Source organism: Engystomops pustulosus, chromosome 9 (assembly GCF_040894005.1).
Source record: "Engystomops pustulosus chromosome 9, aEngPut4.maternal, whole genome shotgun sequence".
Lineage (NCBI taxonomy): Eukaryota > Metazoa > Chordata > Amphibia > Anura > Leptodactylidae > Engystomops > Engystomops pustulosus.
This window is the reverse complement of record NC_092419.1, coordinates 17930576-17950512: the sequence shown is the minus strand read 5'-3', so window position 1 is coordinate 17950512 and position 19937 is coordinate 17930576. Positions and strand designations below refer to the sequence as shown.

Genomic DNA, 19937 nt, shown 5'->3' with positions numbered 1-19937 from the left:
CCAGTCCAGCACAAGAGCCACGTAAGTGGTCACTATACCAGTATAATCGTGTCCTGGGGATGAGCGGCCGGTAATGAGCAGGGCCAGAGCCGCCGCCTGAGGGACACATCTCTTTTATTATATCAAATGTAACGAAAGTAGAGAAAGTTAGAAGAGTTCATAAAGTTCTCCTCCTACTCCGGGGGTAACATCCTTATCTAATACCAGACACAGAGGTGATACTCTCCTCATCCATGCCTCTGGGAGGGCCGGACCCTCATCACGTGCACAGCTGCTCAGGTTCTGGTGCTGTACAGATCCTTGTCTTCCGGGTTGGACTGCCCATGGTCCACAAGTTCTGGAGGAGGCTGGAACTTCCCATCCTTTGGCTGATCTGTAGAGAGCAGAAATGCACAGGGTTACATGAGCAGGGGAGACACCATTATAATATTTCTTGCAAAATACCAGGAAGCTGCTGCAGCTGCACCCCCCCCCCCCCCCAGCATGGTGCGGCCCCCACCTGCTGCTATTTATAGCGCTCCAGAGCTGCAATCACTATTCTGATGACTTTATAAATTGTGTTATGGGGCTCAAAGGTGACAAAGCTATAAAGCTGAAGATTAGTAATAAAACAATATAACTGAAGGTATAATCCCGGTTCTAGTGACAACCTGCCAGACTACCCCTCCCCCACCTGTGCAGGCGCTTGTAGTGCTGGGTTCTGCTGGATCTCCAGCTGGCGATGATGTATTTGGAGGCACAGATGGGAGGGATGGATCCTGGGGTGCGCTGGGTCCTGTAGGTGACCCCTCAGCCGCTGCTGTTCCGCTCTCCTCTACTCCTGGAGCCTCCTGTAAGGAAAGAGAGCACACAGGACTCATGACCTGGCCAATAGCAATAATACAGTAATCCAATCTCATTATTAGTGAGTTACAATGGGTTAATACATCTGCAGATTATTTGGCTGTAGACTTCTTCTCTGGATAAGGCAAATCTATGGCAAATCTGCATCAGAGGTTTTCTAGTCTCCTACTCAGGGTAAGTCATCAGTATGTGATGTGTGGGGGTCCGACAATAGACCCCCCACCCCCCCACCCATCAGCTGTACGGTTACTTCTAGGCATCGGAACCTATACAGTGGATGGAGCTGATTGTATCGCAGTGTCCCTGGGGTGTTCTATCTGCAGGGCTCCTTTAAGACGCCACTTTCTGCTACTTTGTACCTTGTCTTCCTCTGATGGAACTGGAATCTCTTCTTTCTGTGGTTTTGTTTTCCATAAAGAGCTCAGGGTGCTGTACGTCCAGTGACCGGCGCTGTACAACTTCTTACCCGTTACCTAGTGTCAGCAAGAAAAGGCACCCATCAGTCAAAGTATAGGAGTATCACAGTATTCACTGACAGCAGGCAGAGGTCTTGCCGAGTATAGGAATATCACAGTATTCACTGACAGCAGCTAGAGGTCTCACAGTGTATGGGAATATCACATTTTTCACTGACAGCAGGCAGAGATCTTACAAAGTATAGGAATATCACATTATTCACCGACAGCAAGCAGAGGTCTTACAGTGTATGGGAATATCACATTATTTACTGACAGCAGGCAGAGGTCTCACAGTGAATAGGAATATCACATTATTCACAGACAGCAGGCAGAGGTCTGACAGTGTATGGGAATATTACGTTATTCACCGACAGCAGGCAGAGGTCTTACAATATATAGGAATATTACAATATTATTCACTGACAGCAGGCAATGGTCTTACAGAGTATAGGAATATCACAGTATTCACTGACAGCAGGCAGAGGTCTCACAGTGAATAGCAATATCACAGTATTCACTGACAGCAGGCAGAGGTCTTACAATATATAGAAATATTACAATATTATTCACTGACAGCAGGCAGAGGTCTGAAGTTGAGCAGTACTATTCTACTCGGGGAGCTGACATAAGTTCTTTACCTTAGCAAATATGACCGTCTGTGTGGGGTAGCAGACAGAGGCCCCGAGGGCGGCCAGACCCAGCGGGTACACCACCTTCCTAAGTCTGGACCCTGTAAGGGAGAGGAGATCAGACACAAAGGTCACTGGAGGTCACATGCAGGATACAGAGTACCTGGGATCTAGATCATGGAAGATACAATGGAGAATTTATCATAACCTGCCGCCTCATGGATTGGGGAAGCAGGACCAGGGTTCTTGTGTAGGATGGGGGTCCTGGTAATCAGCCCCACATCCAGCAGCTTCTTAGGGATCAGACACAGGTCCTGATACTTCATGGCTTCACATTAGTCAGGTGCAACCACAGCGTCCCCTCCACCTGGAGATCAGGGGGACGTGTTCTCACCTGCAGCAAAGTTTTACCTTTTCTGGCTAAAACCAGGCCGGCGAGTCCACTGACCGAGATGATCCCTACTCGCGGCAAGAACTCGGGGGGTGGGTTCTTCAGGTAGATGTAGCTATCTGTATAAGAGAGAGAATGAATGAGTCCCTGCACAGCGCCCCCAGGAGGTGGCACAGCACAGGCGGCAGAGAGAAAGTTTTTGACCAGAAAGTGAAAGATCAATTACCTTTCCCAAACTGTATTGTATCCTCCACTCCATCCCTGATAGAGCCGCAGGCGTTCTACATACAGAAGATATACAAGTCACACGGGGGACCAGGCACTACTAATCCTGCATTATACTCCAGAGCTGCACTCACTATTCTGCTGCTGGTGCAGTCACTGTGTATATACATGACATTACTTATCCTGTACTGATCCTGAGTTACATCCTGTATTATACTCCAGAGCTGCACTCACTATTCTGCTGCTGGTGCAGTCACTGTGTACATACGTGACATTACTTATCCTGTACTGATCCTGAGTTACATCCTGTATTATACCCCAAGGCTGCACTCCATATTCTGCTGCTGGTGCAGTCACTGTGTACATACATGACATTACTTATCCTGCACTGATCCTGAGTTACATCTTGTATTATACTCCAGAGCTGCACTCACTATTCTGCTGCTGGTGCAGTCACTGTGTACATACATGACATTACTGATCCTGTACTGATCCTGAGTTACATCCTGTATTATACTCCAGAGCTGCAGTCACTATTCTGCTGCTGGTGCAGTCACTGTGTACATACATGACATTACTTACCCTGTACTGATCCTGAGTTACATACTGTATTATACTGCAGAGCTACACTCACTATTCTGCTGAAGTCTCTCTGCATTCCTAGATATTTCATTCTGGCTAGAGCTGGTGATTTTTTCAGGGAGCAGGCACACTAAGAATGAGACTTAATGCAGTTGTAACAAACTCTCAGCTGTGACCATTATTAGAATAGATTGGAGGGGATGCCATATTGCAGTTATACTGCGCCTTTCCTGCGCTCTAGAGCTTTGGCAGGAGCTCTCTGGTATAGATTAAGCTGCACTCACTTACCTGAGTCCAGGTAACAAGGGGCCACACGGCTGTCCGCACCGCAGAGAAGGCGCACTGCACGCGGCCCGGCTGTGCCTCAATGAACCGCGAAGCTCTGGGAGGAGCCGTGTACACTGACAACTAAGGGAAAGAGGGAAGAAACAGGGGATGAGCTGGGACTGACCTGTAAACATTAGTGACACCCCAATAACACCCCAGATATCCCCCATACACTGCACGCACTTACCTGTTGTGGATTCAGGCGATCACCTTTCACCTCCCGGTCAGACACAGCATAGAGGCCATAGGAGGAGACCACCAGCCCCGCTGGGACCACCCCAAGCTTCAGGATCTGGGGGCAAAGCATAGGCACAAGATCAAGGTGACTGGGGGTGTATATAGATATGGGGGACAGCAGTGACTGGGGGTGTATATAGATATGGGGGGGCAGCAGTGACTGGGGGTGTATATAGATATGGGGGGGCAGCAGTGACTGGGGGTGTATATAGATATGGGGGGGGCAGCAGTGACTGGGGGTGTATATAGATATGGGGGGGGCAGCAGTGACTGGGGGTGTATATAGATATGGGGGGGGCAGCAGTGACTGGGGGTGTATATAGATATGGGGGGATAGCAGTGACTGGGGATGTATATAGATATGGGGGACAGCAGTGACTGGGGTTGTATATAGATATGGGGGGCAGCAGTGACTGGGGGTGTATATAGATATGGGGGGGGGAGCAGTGACTGGGGGTGTATATAGATATGGGGACAGCAGTGACTGGGGGTGTATATAGATATGGGGACAGCAGTGACTGGGGGTGTATATAGATATGGGGGGGGGGAGCAGTGACTGGGGGTGTATATAGATATGGGGGGGGGAGCAGTGACTGGGGGTGTATATAGATATGGGGGGGGGGAGCAGTGACTGGGGGTGTATATAGATATGGGGACAGCAGTGACTGGGGGTGTATATAGATATGGGGGGACAGCAGTGACTGGGGGTGTATATAGATATGGGGACAGCAGTGACTGGGGGTGTATATAGATATGGGGGGGCAGCAGTGACTGGGGGTGTATATAGATATGGGGGGGCAGCAGTGACTGGGGGTGTATATAGATATGGGGGGACAGCAGTGACTGGGGGTGTATATAGATATGAGGGGGCAGCAGTGACTGGGGGTGTATATAGATATGGGGGGCAGCAGTGACTGGGGGTGTATATAGATATGGGGGGGGGGAACAGCAGTGACTGGGGGTGTATATAGATATGGGGGGGCAGCAGTGACTGGGGGTGTATATAGATATGGGGGGCAGCAGTGACTGGGGGTGTATATAGATATGGGGGGACAGCAGTGACTGGGGGTGTATATAGATATGGGGGAGACAGCAGTGACTGGGGGTGTATATAGATATGGGGGAGACAGCAGTGACTGGGGGTGTATATAGATATGGGGGGACAGCAGTGACTGGGGGTGTATATAGATATGGGGGGACAGCAGTGACTGGGGGTGTATATAGATATGGGGGAGACAGCAGTGACTGGGGGTGTATATAGATATGGGGGGGCAGCAGTGACTGGGGGTGTATATAGATATGGGGGGACAGCAGTGACTGGGGGTGTATATAGATATGAGGGGGCAGCAGTGACTGGGGGTGTATATAGATATGGGGGGAGAGCAGTGACTGGGGGTGTATATAGATATGAGGGGGGGGGAACAGCAGTGACTGGGGGTGTATATAGATATGGGGGGGCAGCAGTGACTGGGGGTGTATATAGATATGGGGGGGCAGCAGTGACTGGGGGTGTATATAGATATGGGGGGCAGCAGTGACTGGGGGTGTATATAGATATGGGGGGGGAGCAGTGACTGGGGGTGTATATAGATATGGGGGGGGGGAACAGCAGTGACTGGGGGTGTATATAGATATGGGGGGGCAGCAGTGACTGGGGGTGTATATAGATATGGGGGGGCAGCAGTGACTGGGGGTGTATATAGATATGGGGGGCAGCAGTGACTGGGGGTGTATATAGATATGGGGGGGTCAGCAGTGACTGGGGGTGTATATAGATATGGGGGGACACACAACCCGTCACTCGGTGAGCGGACTACAAGTCCCAGCAGCCCCGGTATATTCCGGCACTCACCTTGGACACCATGGCGGCGCCCTCCGCCTCCTCCTGCACGCCGGGGGTCAGTACGGCGGCCGCACAGACCAAAACTCATCAAACAGCAGCTGCTGCGCTAACTGGTCATGTGCTCTGCTTACAGTCACGGGGTGTGGGCGTGGCCTAGAACTGTCACTTGAACAAAAACCTCGTATACAATGTATCCAGTGTAATATATAATGTAATGCATCATGTGTGATAAAACTGTTATGGGGGATGTGTAGGTGACACTGTTATGGGGGATGTGTAGGTGACACTGTTATGGGGGGATGTGTAGGTGACACTGTTATGGGGTGATGTGTAGGTGACACTGTTTTATGGGGGATGTGTAGATGACACTGTTATGGGGGGATGTGTAGGTGACACTGTTATGGGGGATGTGTAGGTGACACTGTTATGGGGGGTGTAGGTGACACTGTTATGAGGGATGTGTAGATGACACTGTTATGGGGGGATGTGTAGGTGACACTGTTATGGGGGATGTGTAGGTGACACTGTTATGGGGGGTGTAGGTGACACTGTTATGGGGGATGTGTAGATGACACTGTTATGGGGGGATGTGTAGATGACACTGTTATGGGGGGATGTGTAGGTGACACTGTTATGGGGTGTGTGTAGGTGACACTGTTATGGGGGGATGTGTAGGTGACACTGTTATGGGGGGATGTGTAGGTGACACTGTTATGGGGGATGTGTAGGTGACACTGTTATGGGGGATGTGTAGGTGACACTGTTATGGGGGATGTGTAGGTGACACTGTTATGGGGGGATGTGTAGGTGACACTGTTATGGGGGATGTGTAGATGACACTGTTATGGGGGGATGTGTAGGTGACACTGTTATGGGGGATGTGTAGGTGACACTGTTATGGGGGGATGTGTAGGTGACACTGTTATGGGGGATGTGTAGGTGACACTGTTATGGGGGGATGTGTAGGTGACACTGTTATGGGGGATGTGTAAGTGACACTGTTATGGGGGGATGTGTAGGTGACACTGTTATGGGGGATGTGTAGATGACACTGTTATGGGGGGATGTGTAGGTGACACTGTTATGGGGGATGTGTAGGTGACACTGTTATGGGGGGTGTAGGTGACACTGTTATGGGGGATGTGTAGATGACACTGTTATGGGGGGATGTGTAGGTGACACTGTTATGGGGGATGTGTAGGTGACACTGTTATGGGGGGATGTGTAGATGACACTGTTATGGGGGATGTATAGATGACACTGTTATGGGGGATGTGTAGATGACACTGTTATGGGGGGATGTGTAGGTGACACTGTTATGGGGGATGTGTAGGTGACACTGTTATGGGGGATGTGTAGATGACACTGTTATGGGGGGATGTATAGATGACACTGTTATGGGGGATGTGTAGATGACACTGTTATGGGGGGATGTATAGATGACACTGTTATGGGGGATGTATAGGTGACACTGTTATGGGGGATGTGTAGGTGACACTGTTATGGGGGGATGTGTAGGTGACACTGTTATGGGGGATGTGTAGGTGACACTGTTATGAGGGATGTGTAGGTGACACTGTTATGGGGGGATGTGTAGGTGACACTGTTATGGGGGATGTGTAGGTGACACTGTTATGGGGGATGTGCAGATGACACTGTTATGGGGGGTGTAGGTGACACTGTTATGGGGGATGTGTAGATGACACTGTTATGGGGGATGTGTAGGTGACACTGTTATGGGGGATGTGTAGGTGACACTGTTATGGGGGATGTGTAGATGACACTGTTATGGGGGGATGTATAGATGACACTGTTATGGGGGATGTGTAGATGACACTGTTATGGGGGGATGTATAGATGACACTGTTATGGGGGATGTATAGGTGACACTGTTATGGGGGATGTGTAGGTGACACTGTTATGGGGGGATGTGTAGGTGACACTGTTATGGGGGATGTGTAGGTGACACTGTTATGAGGGATGTGTAGGTGACACTGTTATGGGGGGATGTGTAGGTGACACTGTTATGGGGGATGTGTAGGTGACACTGTTATGGGGGATGTGCAGATGACACTGTTATGGGGGGTGTAGGTGACACTGTTATGGGGGATGTGTAGATGACACTGTTATGGGGGATGTGTAGGTGACACTGTTATGGGGGGTTGTGTAGGTGACACTGTTATGGGGGATGTGTAGATGACACTGTTATGTGGGATGTGTAGGTAACACTGTTATGGGGGATGTGTAGGTGACGCTGTTATGGGGGGATGTGTAGGTGACACTGTTATGGGGGGATGTGTAGATGACACTGTTATGGGGGATGTGTAGGTGACACTGTTATGGGGGGATGTGTAGGTGACACTGTTATGGGGGATGTGTAGATGACACTGTTATGAGGGATGTGTAGATGACACTGTTATGGGGGGATGTGTAGGTGACACTGTTATGGGGGATGTGTAGGTGACACTGTTATGGGGGATGTTTAGATGACACTGTTATGGGGGATGTGTAGGTGACACTGTTATGGGGGATGTGTAGATGACACTGTTATGGGGGATGTGTAGGTGACACTGTTATGGGGGGATGTGTAGATGACACTGTTATGGGGGGATGTGTAGATGACACTGTTATGGGGGGATGTGTAGGTGACACTGTTATGGGGGGATGTATAGATGACACTGTTATGGGGGATGTGTAGATGACACTGTTATGGGGGGATGTATAGATGACACTGTTATGGGGGATGTATAGGTGACACTGTTATGGGGGATGTGTAGGTGACACTGTTATGGGGGGATGTGTAGGTGACACTGTTATGGGGGATGTGTAGGTGACACTGTTATGAGGGATGTGTAGGTGACACTGTTATGGGGGGATGTGTAGGTGACACTGTTATGGGGGATGTGTAGGTGACACTGTTATGGGGGATGTGTAGGTGACACTGTTATGGGGGATGTGCAGGTGACACTGTTATGGGGGGTGTAGGTGACACTGTTATGGGGGATATGTAGATGACACTGTTATGGGGGATGTGTAGATGACACTGTTATGGGGGGATGTGTAGGTGACACTGTTATGGGGGGTGTGTAGGTGACACTGTTATGGGGGGATGTGTAGGTGACACTGTTATGGGGGGATGTGTAGGTGACACTGTTATGGGGGATGTGTAGGTGACACTGTTATGAGGGATGTGTAGGTGACACTGTTATGGGGGGATGTGTAGGTGACGCTGTTATGGGGGGATGTGTAGGTGACACTGTTATGGGGGGATGTGTAGATGACACTGTTATGGGGGATGTGTAGGTGACACTGTTATGGGGGGATGTGTAGGTGACACTGTTATGGGGGATGTGTAGATGACACTGTTATGGGGGATGTGTAGATGACACTGTTATGGGGGGATGTGTAGGTGACACTGTTATGGGGGATGTGTAGGTGACACTGTTATGGGGGATGTTTAGATGACACTGTTATGGGGGATGTGTAGGTGACACTGTTATGGGGGATGTGTAGATGACACTGTTATGGGGGGATGTGTAGGTGACACTGTTATGGGGGGATGTGTAGATGACACTGTTATGGGGGGATGTGTAGGTGACACTGTTATGGGGGGATGTGTAGATGACACTGTTATGGGGAGATGTGTAGGTGACACTGTTATGGGGGATGTGTAGGTGACACTGTTATGGGGGGATGTGTAGATGACACTGTTATGGGGGATGTGTAGATGACACTGTTATGGGGGGATGTGTAGGTGACACTGTTATGGGGGATGTGTAGATGACACTGTTATGGGGGATGTGTAGATGACACTGTTATGGGGGATGTGTAGGTGACACTGTTATGGGGGATGTGTAGGTGACACTGTTATGGGGGGATGTGTAGATGACACTGTTATGGGGGATGTGCAGATGACACTGTTATGGGGGGTGTAGGTGACACTGTTATGGGGGATGTGTAGGTGACACTGTTATGGGGGATGTGTAGGTGACACTGTTATGGGGGATGTGTAGGTGACACTGTTATGGGGGATGTGTAAATGACACTGTTATGGGGGGATGTGTAGATGACACTGTTATGGGGGATGTGTAGGTGACACTGTAATGAGGGGATGTGTAGGTGACACTGTTATGGGGGGGATGTGTAGGTGACACTGTTATGGGGGGATGTGTAGGTGACACTGTTATGGGGGACTGTGTAGGTGTTACTGTTATGGGGGATGTGTAGGTGACACTGTTATGGGGGGATGTGTAGGTGACACTGTTATGGGGGGATGTGTAGGTGACACTGTTATGGGGGGGGGTGTAGGTGACACTGTTATGGGGGGGATGTGTAGGTGATACTGTAATGAGGGGATGTGTAGGTGACACTGTTATGGGGGGATGTGTAGGTGACACTGTTATGGGGGGATGTGTAGGTGATACTGTAATGAGGGGATGTGTAGGTGATACTGTAATGAGGGGATGTGTAGGTGACACTGTTATGGGGGGATGTGTAGGTGACACTGTTATGGGGGATGTGTAGATGACACTGTTATGGGGGATGTGTAGGTGACACTGTTATGGGGGGATGTGTAGGTGACACTGTTATGGGGGACTGTGTAGGTGTTACTGTTATGGGGGATGTGTAGGTGACACTGTTATGGGGGGATGTGTAGATGACACTGTTATGAGGGGATGTGTAGATGACACTGTTATGGGGGGATGTGTAGGTGACACTGTTATGGGGGGATATGTAGGTGACACTGTAATGGGGGGATGTGTAGGTGACACTGTTATGGGGGGATGTGTAGGTGACACTGTTATGGGGGGATGTGTAGATGACACTGTTATGGGGGATGTGTAGGTGACACTGTTATGGGGGGATGTGTAGGTGACACTGTTATGGGGGATGTGTAGGTGACACTGTTATGGGGGGATGTGTAGGTGACACTGTTATGGGGGATGTGTAGGTGACAATGTTATGGGGGGATGTGTAGGTGACACTGTTATGGGGGATGTGTAGGTGACGCTGTTATGGGGGATGTGTAGATGACACTGTTATGGGGGGGGGGGTGTAGGTGACACTGTTATGGGGGATGTGTGGATGACACTGTTATGGGGGATGTGTAGGTGACACTGTTATGGGGGGATGTGTAGGTGACACTGTTATGGGGGATGTGTGGATGACACTGTTATGGGGGGATGTGTAGGTGACACTGTTATGGGGGGATGTGTAAGTGACACTGTTATGGGGGGATGTGTAGGTGACACTGTTATGGGGGGATGTTAAGGTGACACTGTTATGGGGGATGTGTAGGTGACACTGTTATGGGGGGATGTGTAGGTGACACTATTATGGGGGGATGTGTAGATGACACTGTTATGGGGGGTGTAGGTGACACTGTTATGGGGGATGTGTAGATGACACTGTTATGAGGGGATGTGTAGATGACACTGTTATGGGGGGATGTGTAGGTGACACTGTTATGGGGGGATGTGTAGGTGACACTGTTATGGGGGGATATGTAGGTGACACTGTAATGGGGGGATGTGTAGGTGACACTGTTATGGGGGGATGTGTAGGTGACACTGTTATGGGGGGATGTGTAGATGACACTGTTATGGGGGATGTGTAGGTGACACTGATATGGGGGGATGTGTAGGTGACACTGTTATGGGGGATGTGTAGGTCACACTGTTATGGGGGATGTGTAGGTGACACTGTTATGGGGGATGTGTAGGTGACAATGTTATGGGGGATGTGTAGGTGACACTGTTATGGGGGATGTGTAGGTGACACTGTTATGGGGGATGTGTAGGTGACACTGTTATGGGGGATGTGTAGGTGACACTGTTATGGGGGATGTGTAGGTGACAATGTTATGGGGGGATGTGTAGGTGACACTGTTATGGGGGATGTGTAGATGACACTGTTATGGGGGATGTGTAGGTGACACTGTTATGGGGGATGTGTAGGTGACACTGTTATGGGGGATGTGTAGGTGACACTGTTATGGGGGATGTGTAGGTGACACTGTTATGGGGGGATGTGTAGGTGACACTGTTATGGGGGGATGTGTAGGTGACACTGTTATGGGGGGATGTGTAGGTGACACTGTTATGGGGGGATATGTAGGTGACACTGTAATGGGGGGATGTGTAGGTGACACTGTTATGGGGGGATGTGTAGGTGACACTGTTATGGGGGGATGTGTAGATGACACTGTTATGGGGGATGTGTAGGTGACACTGATATGGGGGGATGTGTAGGTGACACTGTTATGGGGGATGTGTAGGTCACACTGTTATGGGGGGATGTGTAGGTGACACTGTTATGGGGGATGTGTAGGTGACAATGTTATGGGGGGATGTGTAGGTGACACTGTTATGGGGGGATGTGTAGGTGACACTGTTATGGGGGATGTGTAGATGACACTGTTATGGGGGATGTGTAGGTGACACTGTTATGGGGGATGTGTAGGTGACACTGTTATGGGGAATGTGTAGATGACACTGTTATGGGGGATGTGTAGGTAACACTGTTATGGGGGATGTGTAGGTGATGCTGTTATGGGGGGATGTAGGTGACACTGTTATGGGGGATGTGTAGATGACACTGTTATGGGGGATGTGTAGGTGACACTGTTATGGGGGATGTGTAGATGACACTGTTATGGGGGATGTGTAGATGACACTGTTATGGGGGGATGTGTAGGTGACAATGTTATGGGGGATGTGTAGATGACACTGTTATGGGGGATGTGTAGATGACACTGTTATGGGGGATGTGTAGATGACACTGTTATGGGGGGATGTGTAGGTGACAATGTTATGGGGGATGTGTAGGTGACAATGTTATGGGGGATGTGTAGGTGACACTGTTATGGGGGATGTGTAGGTGACACTTATGGAGGATGTGTAGATGACACTGTTATGGGGGATGTGTAGGTGACACTGTTATGGGGGGATGTGTAGGTGACACTGTTATGGGGGATGTGTAGGTGACACTGTTATGGGGGATGTGTAGGTGACAATGTTATGGGGGGATGTGTAGGTGACACTGTTATGGGGGGATGTGTAGGTGACACTGTTATGGGGGGATGTGTAGGTGACACTGTTATGGGGGATGTGTAGGTGACACTGTTATGGGGGGTGTAGGTGACACTGTTATGGGGGGTTGTGTAGGTGACACTGTTATGGGGGATGTGTAGATGACACTGTTATGGGGGATGTGTAGGTAACACTGTTATGGGGGATGTGTAGGTGACGCTGTTATGGGGGGGATGTGTAGGTGACACTGTTATGGGGGGATGTGTAGATGACACTGTTATGGGGGATGTGTAGGTGACACTGTTATGGGGGGATGTGTAGGTGACACTGTTATGGGGGATGTGTAGATGACACTGTTATGGGGGATGTGTAGGTGACACTGTTATGGGGGATGTGTAGATGACACTGTTATGGGGGATGTTTAGATGACACTGTTATGGGGGATGTGTAGGTGACACTGTTATGGGGGATGTGTAGATGACACTGTTATGGGGGGATGTGTAGGTGACACTGTTATGGGGGGATGTGTAGATGACACTGTTATGGGGGGATGTGTAGGTGACACTGTTATGGGGGATGTGTAGATGACACTGTTATGGGGGGATGTGTAGGTGACACTGTTATGAGGGATGTGTAGGTGACACTGTTATGGGGGGATGTGTAGGTGACACTGTTATGGGGGATGTGTAGGTGACACTGTTATGGGGGGATGTGTAGGTGACACTGTTATGGGGGGATGTGTAGGTGACACTGTTATGGGGGGATGTGTAGATGACACTGTTATGGGGGGATGTGTAGGTGACACTGTTATGGGGGATGTGTAGGTGACACTGTTATGGGGGGATGTGTAGATGACACTGTTATGGGGGGATGTGTAGGTGACACTGTTATGGGGGATGTGTAGGTGACACTGTTATGGGGGGATGTGTAGATGACACTGTTATGGGGAGATGTGTAGGTGACACTGTAATGAGGGGATGTGTAGGTGACACTGTTATGGGGGGATGTGTAGATGACACTGTTATGGGGGATGTGTAGGTGACACTGTTATGGGGGGGATGTGTAGGTGACACTGTTATGGGGGATGTGTAGGTGACACTGTTATGGGGGATGTGTAGATGACACTGTTATGGGGAGATGTGTAGGTGACACTGTTATAGGGGATGTGTAGGTGACACTGTTATGGGGGGATGTGTAGATGACACTGTTATGGGGGATGTGTAGGTGACACTGTTATGGGGGGATGTGTAGGTGACACTGTTATGGGGGATGTGTAGGTGACACTGTTATGGGGGGATGTGTAGGTGATACTGTTATGGGGGATGTGTAGATGACACTGTTATGGGGGATGTGCAGATGACACTGTTATGGGGGGTGTAGGTGACACTGTTATGGGGGATGTGTAGGTGACACTGTTATGGGGGGATGTGTAGGTGACACTGTTATGGAGGATGTGTAGATGACTCTGTTATGGGGGATGTGCAGGTGACACTGTTATGGGGGGTGTAGGTGACACTGTTATGGGGGATGTGTAGGTGACACTGTTATGGAGGATGTGTAGATGACTCTGTTATGGGGGATGTGTAGATGACACTGTTATGGAGGATGTGTAGATGACTCTGTTATGGGGGATGTGTAGGTGACACTGTTATGGGGGATGTGTAGGTGACACTGTTATGGAGGATGTGTAGATGACTCTGTTATGGGGGATGTGTAGGTGACACTGTTATGGGGGATGTGTAGGTGACACTGTTATGGGGGATGTGTAGGTGAAACGGTTATGGGGGGGATGTGTAGGTGACACTGTTATGGGGGATGTGTAGGTGACACTGTTATGGGGGGGATGTGTAGGTGACACTGTTATGGGGGATGTGTAGGTGACACTGTTATGGGGGGATGTGTAGGTGACACTGTTATGGGGGATGTGTAGGTGACACTGTTATGGGGGATGTGTAGGTGACACTGTTATGGGGGGGCTTCATTTCTAAATGGTGAGACTCTCTAGCAGAAGAGCACCTGACCCGAGAGTGGGGTTCGTTACAGCTACTGTAGAGGCACTGTCACTATACTGGCTACTGTAGAGCAGGGTTCCCCAAACTACGGGCCACTGGCCACATGCGGTCCGCGGACAGTTTCGATCCGGCCTTCGATGCTTAGTGCGCCAGTGCTGGGCCCCCGCGGCCTTCGACAGCCGCTTGAGCACTATTACTGGAGCGATGTGGCCGGAAGACAACCCCGGTGCACATCGCTTCATGAACTAGGCAGCGCGGCCGCGCAATGACGTCATCACTTAGGTGAGTACAGGGTTTTTATTTTTTTTAAAAAAAGGGCAGTAAAAAGATTGTGCCGGGGGCCAATAGTTAGTTATGAAGGGTAGCTTAGGGAATAATTAATTATGAGGGGCAGTATAGGAAATAATTAATTGTGAGGGGTAGCATAGGAAATAATTAATGGTGGGGGCAGCATATAAAATTATTAATGGTGGGGGCAGCATAGGAAATAATTAATGGTGGAGGTAGCATAGGAAATAATTAATGGTGGAGGTAGCATAGGAAATAATTAATGGTGGGGGCAGCATAGGAAATAATTCATGGTGGGGGCAGCATATAAAATAATTAATGGTGGGGGCAGCATAGGAAATAATTCATGGTGGGGGCAGCATAGGAAATAATTAATGGTGGGGGCAGCATAGGAAATAATTAATGGTGGGGGCAGCATAGGAAATAATTAATGGTGGGGGGCAGCATAGGAAATAATTAATGGTGGAGGCAGCATAGGAAATAATTAATGGTGGGGGCAGCATAGGAAATAATTAATGGTGGGGGCAGCATAGGAAATAATTAATGGTGGGGGCAGCATAGGAAATAATTAATGGTGGAGGTAGCATAGGAAATAATTAATGGTGGGGGCAGCATAGGAAATAATTAATGGTGGAGGCAGCATATAAAATAATTAATGGTGGGGGGCAGCATAGGAAATAATTAATGGTGGGGGGCAGCATAGGAAATAATTAATGGTGGAGGTAGCATAGGAAATAATTAATGGTGGGGGCAGCATAGGAAATAATTAATGGTGGAGGCAACATATAAAATAATTAATGGTGGGGGCAGCATAGGAAATAATTAATGGTGGGGGCAGCATAGGAAATAATTAATGGTGGAGGTAGCATAGGAAATAATTAATGGTGGGGGGCAGCATAGGAAATAATTAATGGTGGGGGCAGCATAGGAAATAATTAATGGTGGAGGCAACATATAAAATAATTAATGGTGGGGGCAGCATAGGAAATAATTAATGGTGGGGGCAGCATAGGAAATAATTAATGGTGGAGGTAGCATAGGAAATAATTAATGGTGGGGGCAGCATAGGAAATAATTAATGGTGGGGGCAGCATAGGAAATAATTAATGGTGGAGGCAGCATATAAAATAATTAATGGTGGGGGGCAGCATAGGAAATAATTAATGGTGGAGGCAGCATATAAAATAATTAATGGTGGGGGCAGCATAGGAAATAATTAATGGTGGAGGTAGCATAGGAAATAATTAATGGTGGGGGCAGCATAGGAAATAATAAATGGTAGAGGTAGCATAGGAAATAATTAGTGGTGGGGGCAGTCTGGTTTAATGGGGGGAGGCATATTCAATAATTAATTGGGCCAATATATAAAATAGTTCACAAGGGGGTGCAGTATATTAAATAATGAATTGAGGGGGGGCCCAGTGTATTACGGATGCGGTCACATGTACCGCTATTTATTTTTAAACTTTAATCCTGCCCTCCAACGGTCTGAGGGGGACAGTGAACGGCCCCCTATGTAAAAAGTTTTGGGACCCCTGCTGTAGAGGCACTGTTATTCTATTGTCTACCATGATATCAAGGGGATCAAGAGAATAGTGTTTACTTTATGATAAAATGGAGAAAATGATGAGTGGAAAGCTTACATTTTACTGTTGCTTTATCTGCAGAGACAAGTAATGGCTGGAAGAAGCTGACATGGCGAATGTCAATTAACATATCTATGTAGTGAGTCTGTTTTCAGTGTTGTATCTATGTGGTAAGACTGGTGCAATTGCTGCTATGGAGTAAGATTTGTTCTTGTGCTGTATCTATATAGTACGATTTAGCATGTATCTATGTAGTAAGGTTGGTTTTGGTACTTACCTCATGTAATAAGTTTAGTTACCTTATAGTTTCCATGCAGGAAGTTTTATTATATTTGTATCTTTACGCACTAAACTTCAGATCATCTAGAAATTCTAGACCTTTGGGGAGGCCCCAGTCTCTTATCAGCTCAGGACCCGTGATCATCTTAAACATATGTTTGGGGAGGGGTGTAGTAGTATAAATTGGGCGCTTGGGGGGGTTGTGAGTAGGTCGCCCCTACTGTGTATAGATGAGTTCTCAGCTGGCGATAACTGCTCTTTTGTGTGTTTCCCCTCCGGCAGTCCCATGTAAATATCATTTCTTAACTGAAGTTAACATTTTGCATAAATAATTTTTGTTTTATCCCTAAAATGTAGCTGAATTTTGTGGGTGGAGTCGCCATCTTTGTATTATAATGATCCCATAACTTCCTGGTGATGTCAGTATTGGGGGCGGGGCTGTGACTACCACATTAATGTTTATCGTATTTTCTGTTATAGGAGACGTGTCATTTTTTTTGGGTAGGAGTCAATGAGCAGAGTCCCTGCTCCTCCCCATTACTGTCCATCCTTTAGCTTTGGTTCCAGTCCATGGTGTCACATGTGAGACTGATGAAGCCCTTGCAGTCTGGTGCTTCCCATGATGCTCGGCTGTGGCCCCATTGATCCAGAGATCATCTAGCGGGAGGAGCTCCTCCTTATGTCCGCCACATATTAGGAGAAGCTTCTGGTGCCCAAAATAAAGATGGCTGCCGCCCATACACAGCCGTAGATCTGTAGGTTCAGGCAGATTATGGGGTCAATCTGGAGTGCAAAGTGCGCCAACAAAAACGGATGACGCAGACCCCCGACTCCGTTACCAAGAAAACTACAATCAATTCCCCTTTCATCAGTTTATTGATTACACAAGTTCATGGGAACGATAAAAAAGTGTAATAATATAATATTAATAATAATAATAATATAGAATAATGTGAAAGGAGGAGACATAACAAGAATCGCGTGACTCTGGCGTGGTCCTTGCGTAAAATAAACATCATGACCGGACATGCACACGACTCCCCCCCATGACAATATCATCAAGATCCCGCCCACCCCCCACCCCAAAAAAAGAGAAATGAAAAAATATTCTGAATGTTTACAAAGTAACAGTTCTGCCATTGTGTCAGTACATAGAGAGGAAGAGCGCCCCCCGGAGGAGAGGAGCAGCATCGTGCACAGGCCGCCGCTCCCCAACAGTCTCATGGAGTTTGGTTTCATGGTATATATTGCTGCTAGAGGGGGGGGGGGGTCTGGTCCTGTACACGGGGGCGGGGGCTGTACACTGTACAAGGACGGCGCCGGACGCTCGCTCGCTGCTTTGGTGTTCAGGAAAGGGAAAAGTCACAGGAGATAAAGTGCAAACCCGCAAAACGGGACAAACACCATAAACTGAGCAGAAGCACGGAGTCAGGGGCCTGGAAGTGCAGAGGGGCCCCGCGTCTAGGGAGGCTACATTGCTGCATCGCTGGGGTTGTAAGGCTGAGGCTGGACCTAGGGGGCTGGACCTCAGGACACATTAGTCATGGAGATAAGGCGCCCCCTGCTGCTACCTGTGTGTCATACACATGCCGTCACCATACAGATACATTGATGCCTAATGAGTTTAAGGGGTCTTCCAGGTTAAAAGTATTAACGCCCAAAGAATAAGTCTTCTATATCAAATTGATGGAGGTCAAACACCCAGCATCCCCCAGTGGTCACCCCAGGTTACTGCAAGTCACAATTTTTTCATTTCAATGAGAGATAGAAGCTGCAATTACTCAGATCAGCCACTACCCAGAGAACAGCGCTGTCAGCTTCCTGCCCCAATCTCTGTGTATGGGTGGATCTGTGAGGGCACTGGATGTCGGACCCCCAACCCATCCAGTATTGAGGTGTTTTCCTTAGGAATAGGATACATTATTTTAGTCCATTAACCCCTTAAAGTAAACATTGGTATTGACGTTCAATGTGACTTCTTATCGTCTGCTACGGATTCTTCCGTGTGATGTCACCGTCAGCTGCACATGGATGGGCTGGAATCACACTTACAGGTTTTTAGCAACAGGCAGTCCCCGGGTTATGTACAAGAAGGTTCTGTAGGTTAGGTTCTTAAAGGAAATCTACCACCAGGATGAAGGATTGTTAACCAAGCACACTGACATACTGGTGTGTGCCCATTCCAGGAGAAGCTGCTCTTCTTGTAGCTTAATATGCCTTTGCTTTTAAGAAAAAGAGGTTTTAAAATTGATGCAGCTGAGCCTCCGGGGCTCCAAGCTCCATTGACATTTATAGAGTCTGGAGCCCCAGAGGCTCATTTGCATAATTTGTGAAACCTTTTTATTGTAAAAACAAGGTCCTAAGAAGCTAAAAGAAAAGCTGAACCTGCCAAAGGGGGCACTCACCAGTATGTCAGTGTGCTTGGTTTACAATTCTTTATCCTGGTGGTGGATTTCCTTTAAGTTGAAGTTTTTTTGGGGTCTCTGTGACAATTGGATTTTAAAAATGTTGGGTTGTCATAAGAACCAGGACTAACAATAAATCTTCATTACAGACACCTGTGATAACTGTTACAGCTGATTATTGTAGCCTAAGGCTAAAGTACAGTGAAATACCAACATCCAGAGATCCGTTTGTAAGTAGGGGTCGTCTGTAAGTTGGGTGTTCTTAAGTAGGGGACCGCCTGTACTTTGTACAGGAAAATTATGAAGAATAAAAATCCTCAAAAAAATGACAGTGTGATTCCATGTTTAGTTCTCCAGTCGCTTCCAGAGCTGCAATCCTAGTTCTGCCGATCTCCTTGTAACCTTCATTAGGATCTTGCATCTCACCTCTTGATCCTTTGGCTGGATCAGAATCTCATTGTACTGATCCCAAATCACACGTCACCTCCAGAGCTGCATCCACAGGTCTGCTGCTCTCACAACCAATTGTTCCCTGCTTGATCAGAGTCTTTACAGAACCTCATACCGATGATCTCGTAAGTCACCTCCGGAGCTGCACTCATGATTCTGCAGCAGTTCTACTACATAGTGTATAAGATGCTGCGCGTCAGATCTTCTTCCAGTCAGTTTTACAAAACAGAAAGACAGAAGAAATTTTACCTAAATTTTAAGATGTAAAATATGATGAAACAACAAATGAATGAAAGCAGCTGCGGATGTGATGGTAGTCATGAAGTAACTGCACAATAGTGATTGCAGATC

The 19937-nt window shown here is 48.2% G+C and overlaps 1 protein-coding gene across 2 annotated transcripts; it reads right to left on the bottom strand.

Annotated features, from left to right (window-relative positions):
- Positions 1-96: 96 nt before the first annotated feature.
- Positions 97-5695, bottom strand: APOOL (apolipoprotein O like). 2 transcript variants are annotated; one of them, XM_072123976.1, is made up of 9 exons: positions 5545-5695; positions 3643-3747; positions 3417-3536; positions 2548-2602; positions 2342-2440; positions 1940-2031; positions 1203-1316; positions 674-830; positions 97-373 (listed from the first exon to the last, which is right to left on the bottom strand). In XM_072123976.1, exons 1-9 carry the CDS (start codon positions 5554-5556, stop codon positions 276-278), a joined length of 852 nt encoding a protein of 283 aa, XP_071980077.1. In that variant the 5' UTR covers positions 5557-5695; the 3' UTR covers positions 97-275. The 2 variants fall into 2 exon arrangements, with proteins under 2 accessions (XP_071980077.1, XP_071980076.1); XM_072123975.1 differs by lacking the exon at positions 5545-5695 and having other exon boundaries at positions 3643-3762.
- Between the last annotated feature and the right edge of the window lie 14242 nt (positions 5696-19937).

Coding starts and splice junctions, on each gene's coding strand:
- APOOL (XM_072123975.1), bottom strand. CDS start 3,762: ATGCTTTGCCCCCAGATCCTGAAGCTTGGGGTGGTCCCAGCGGGGCTG. Junction 3,537..3,642: donor ATCGCCTGAATCCACAACAG/GTAAGTGCGTGC, acceptor TCTTTCCCTTAG/TTGTCAGTGTACACGGCTCC. Junction 2,603..3,416: donor CCCTTGTTACCTGGACTCAG/GTAAGTGAGTGC, acceptor TTCTGTATGTAG/AACGCCTGCGGCTCTATCAG.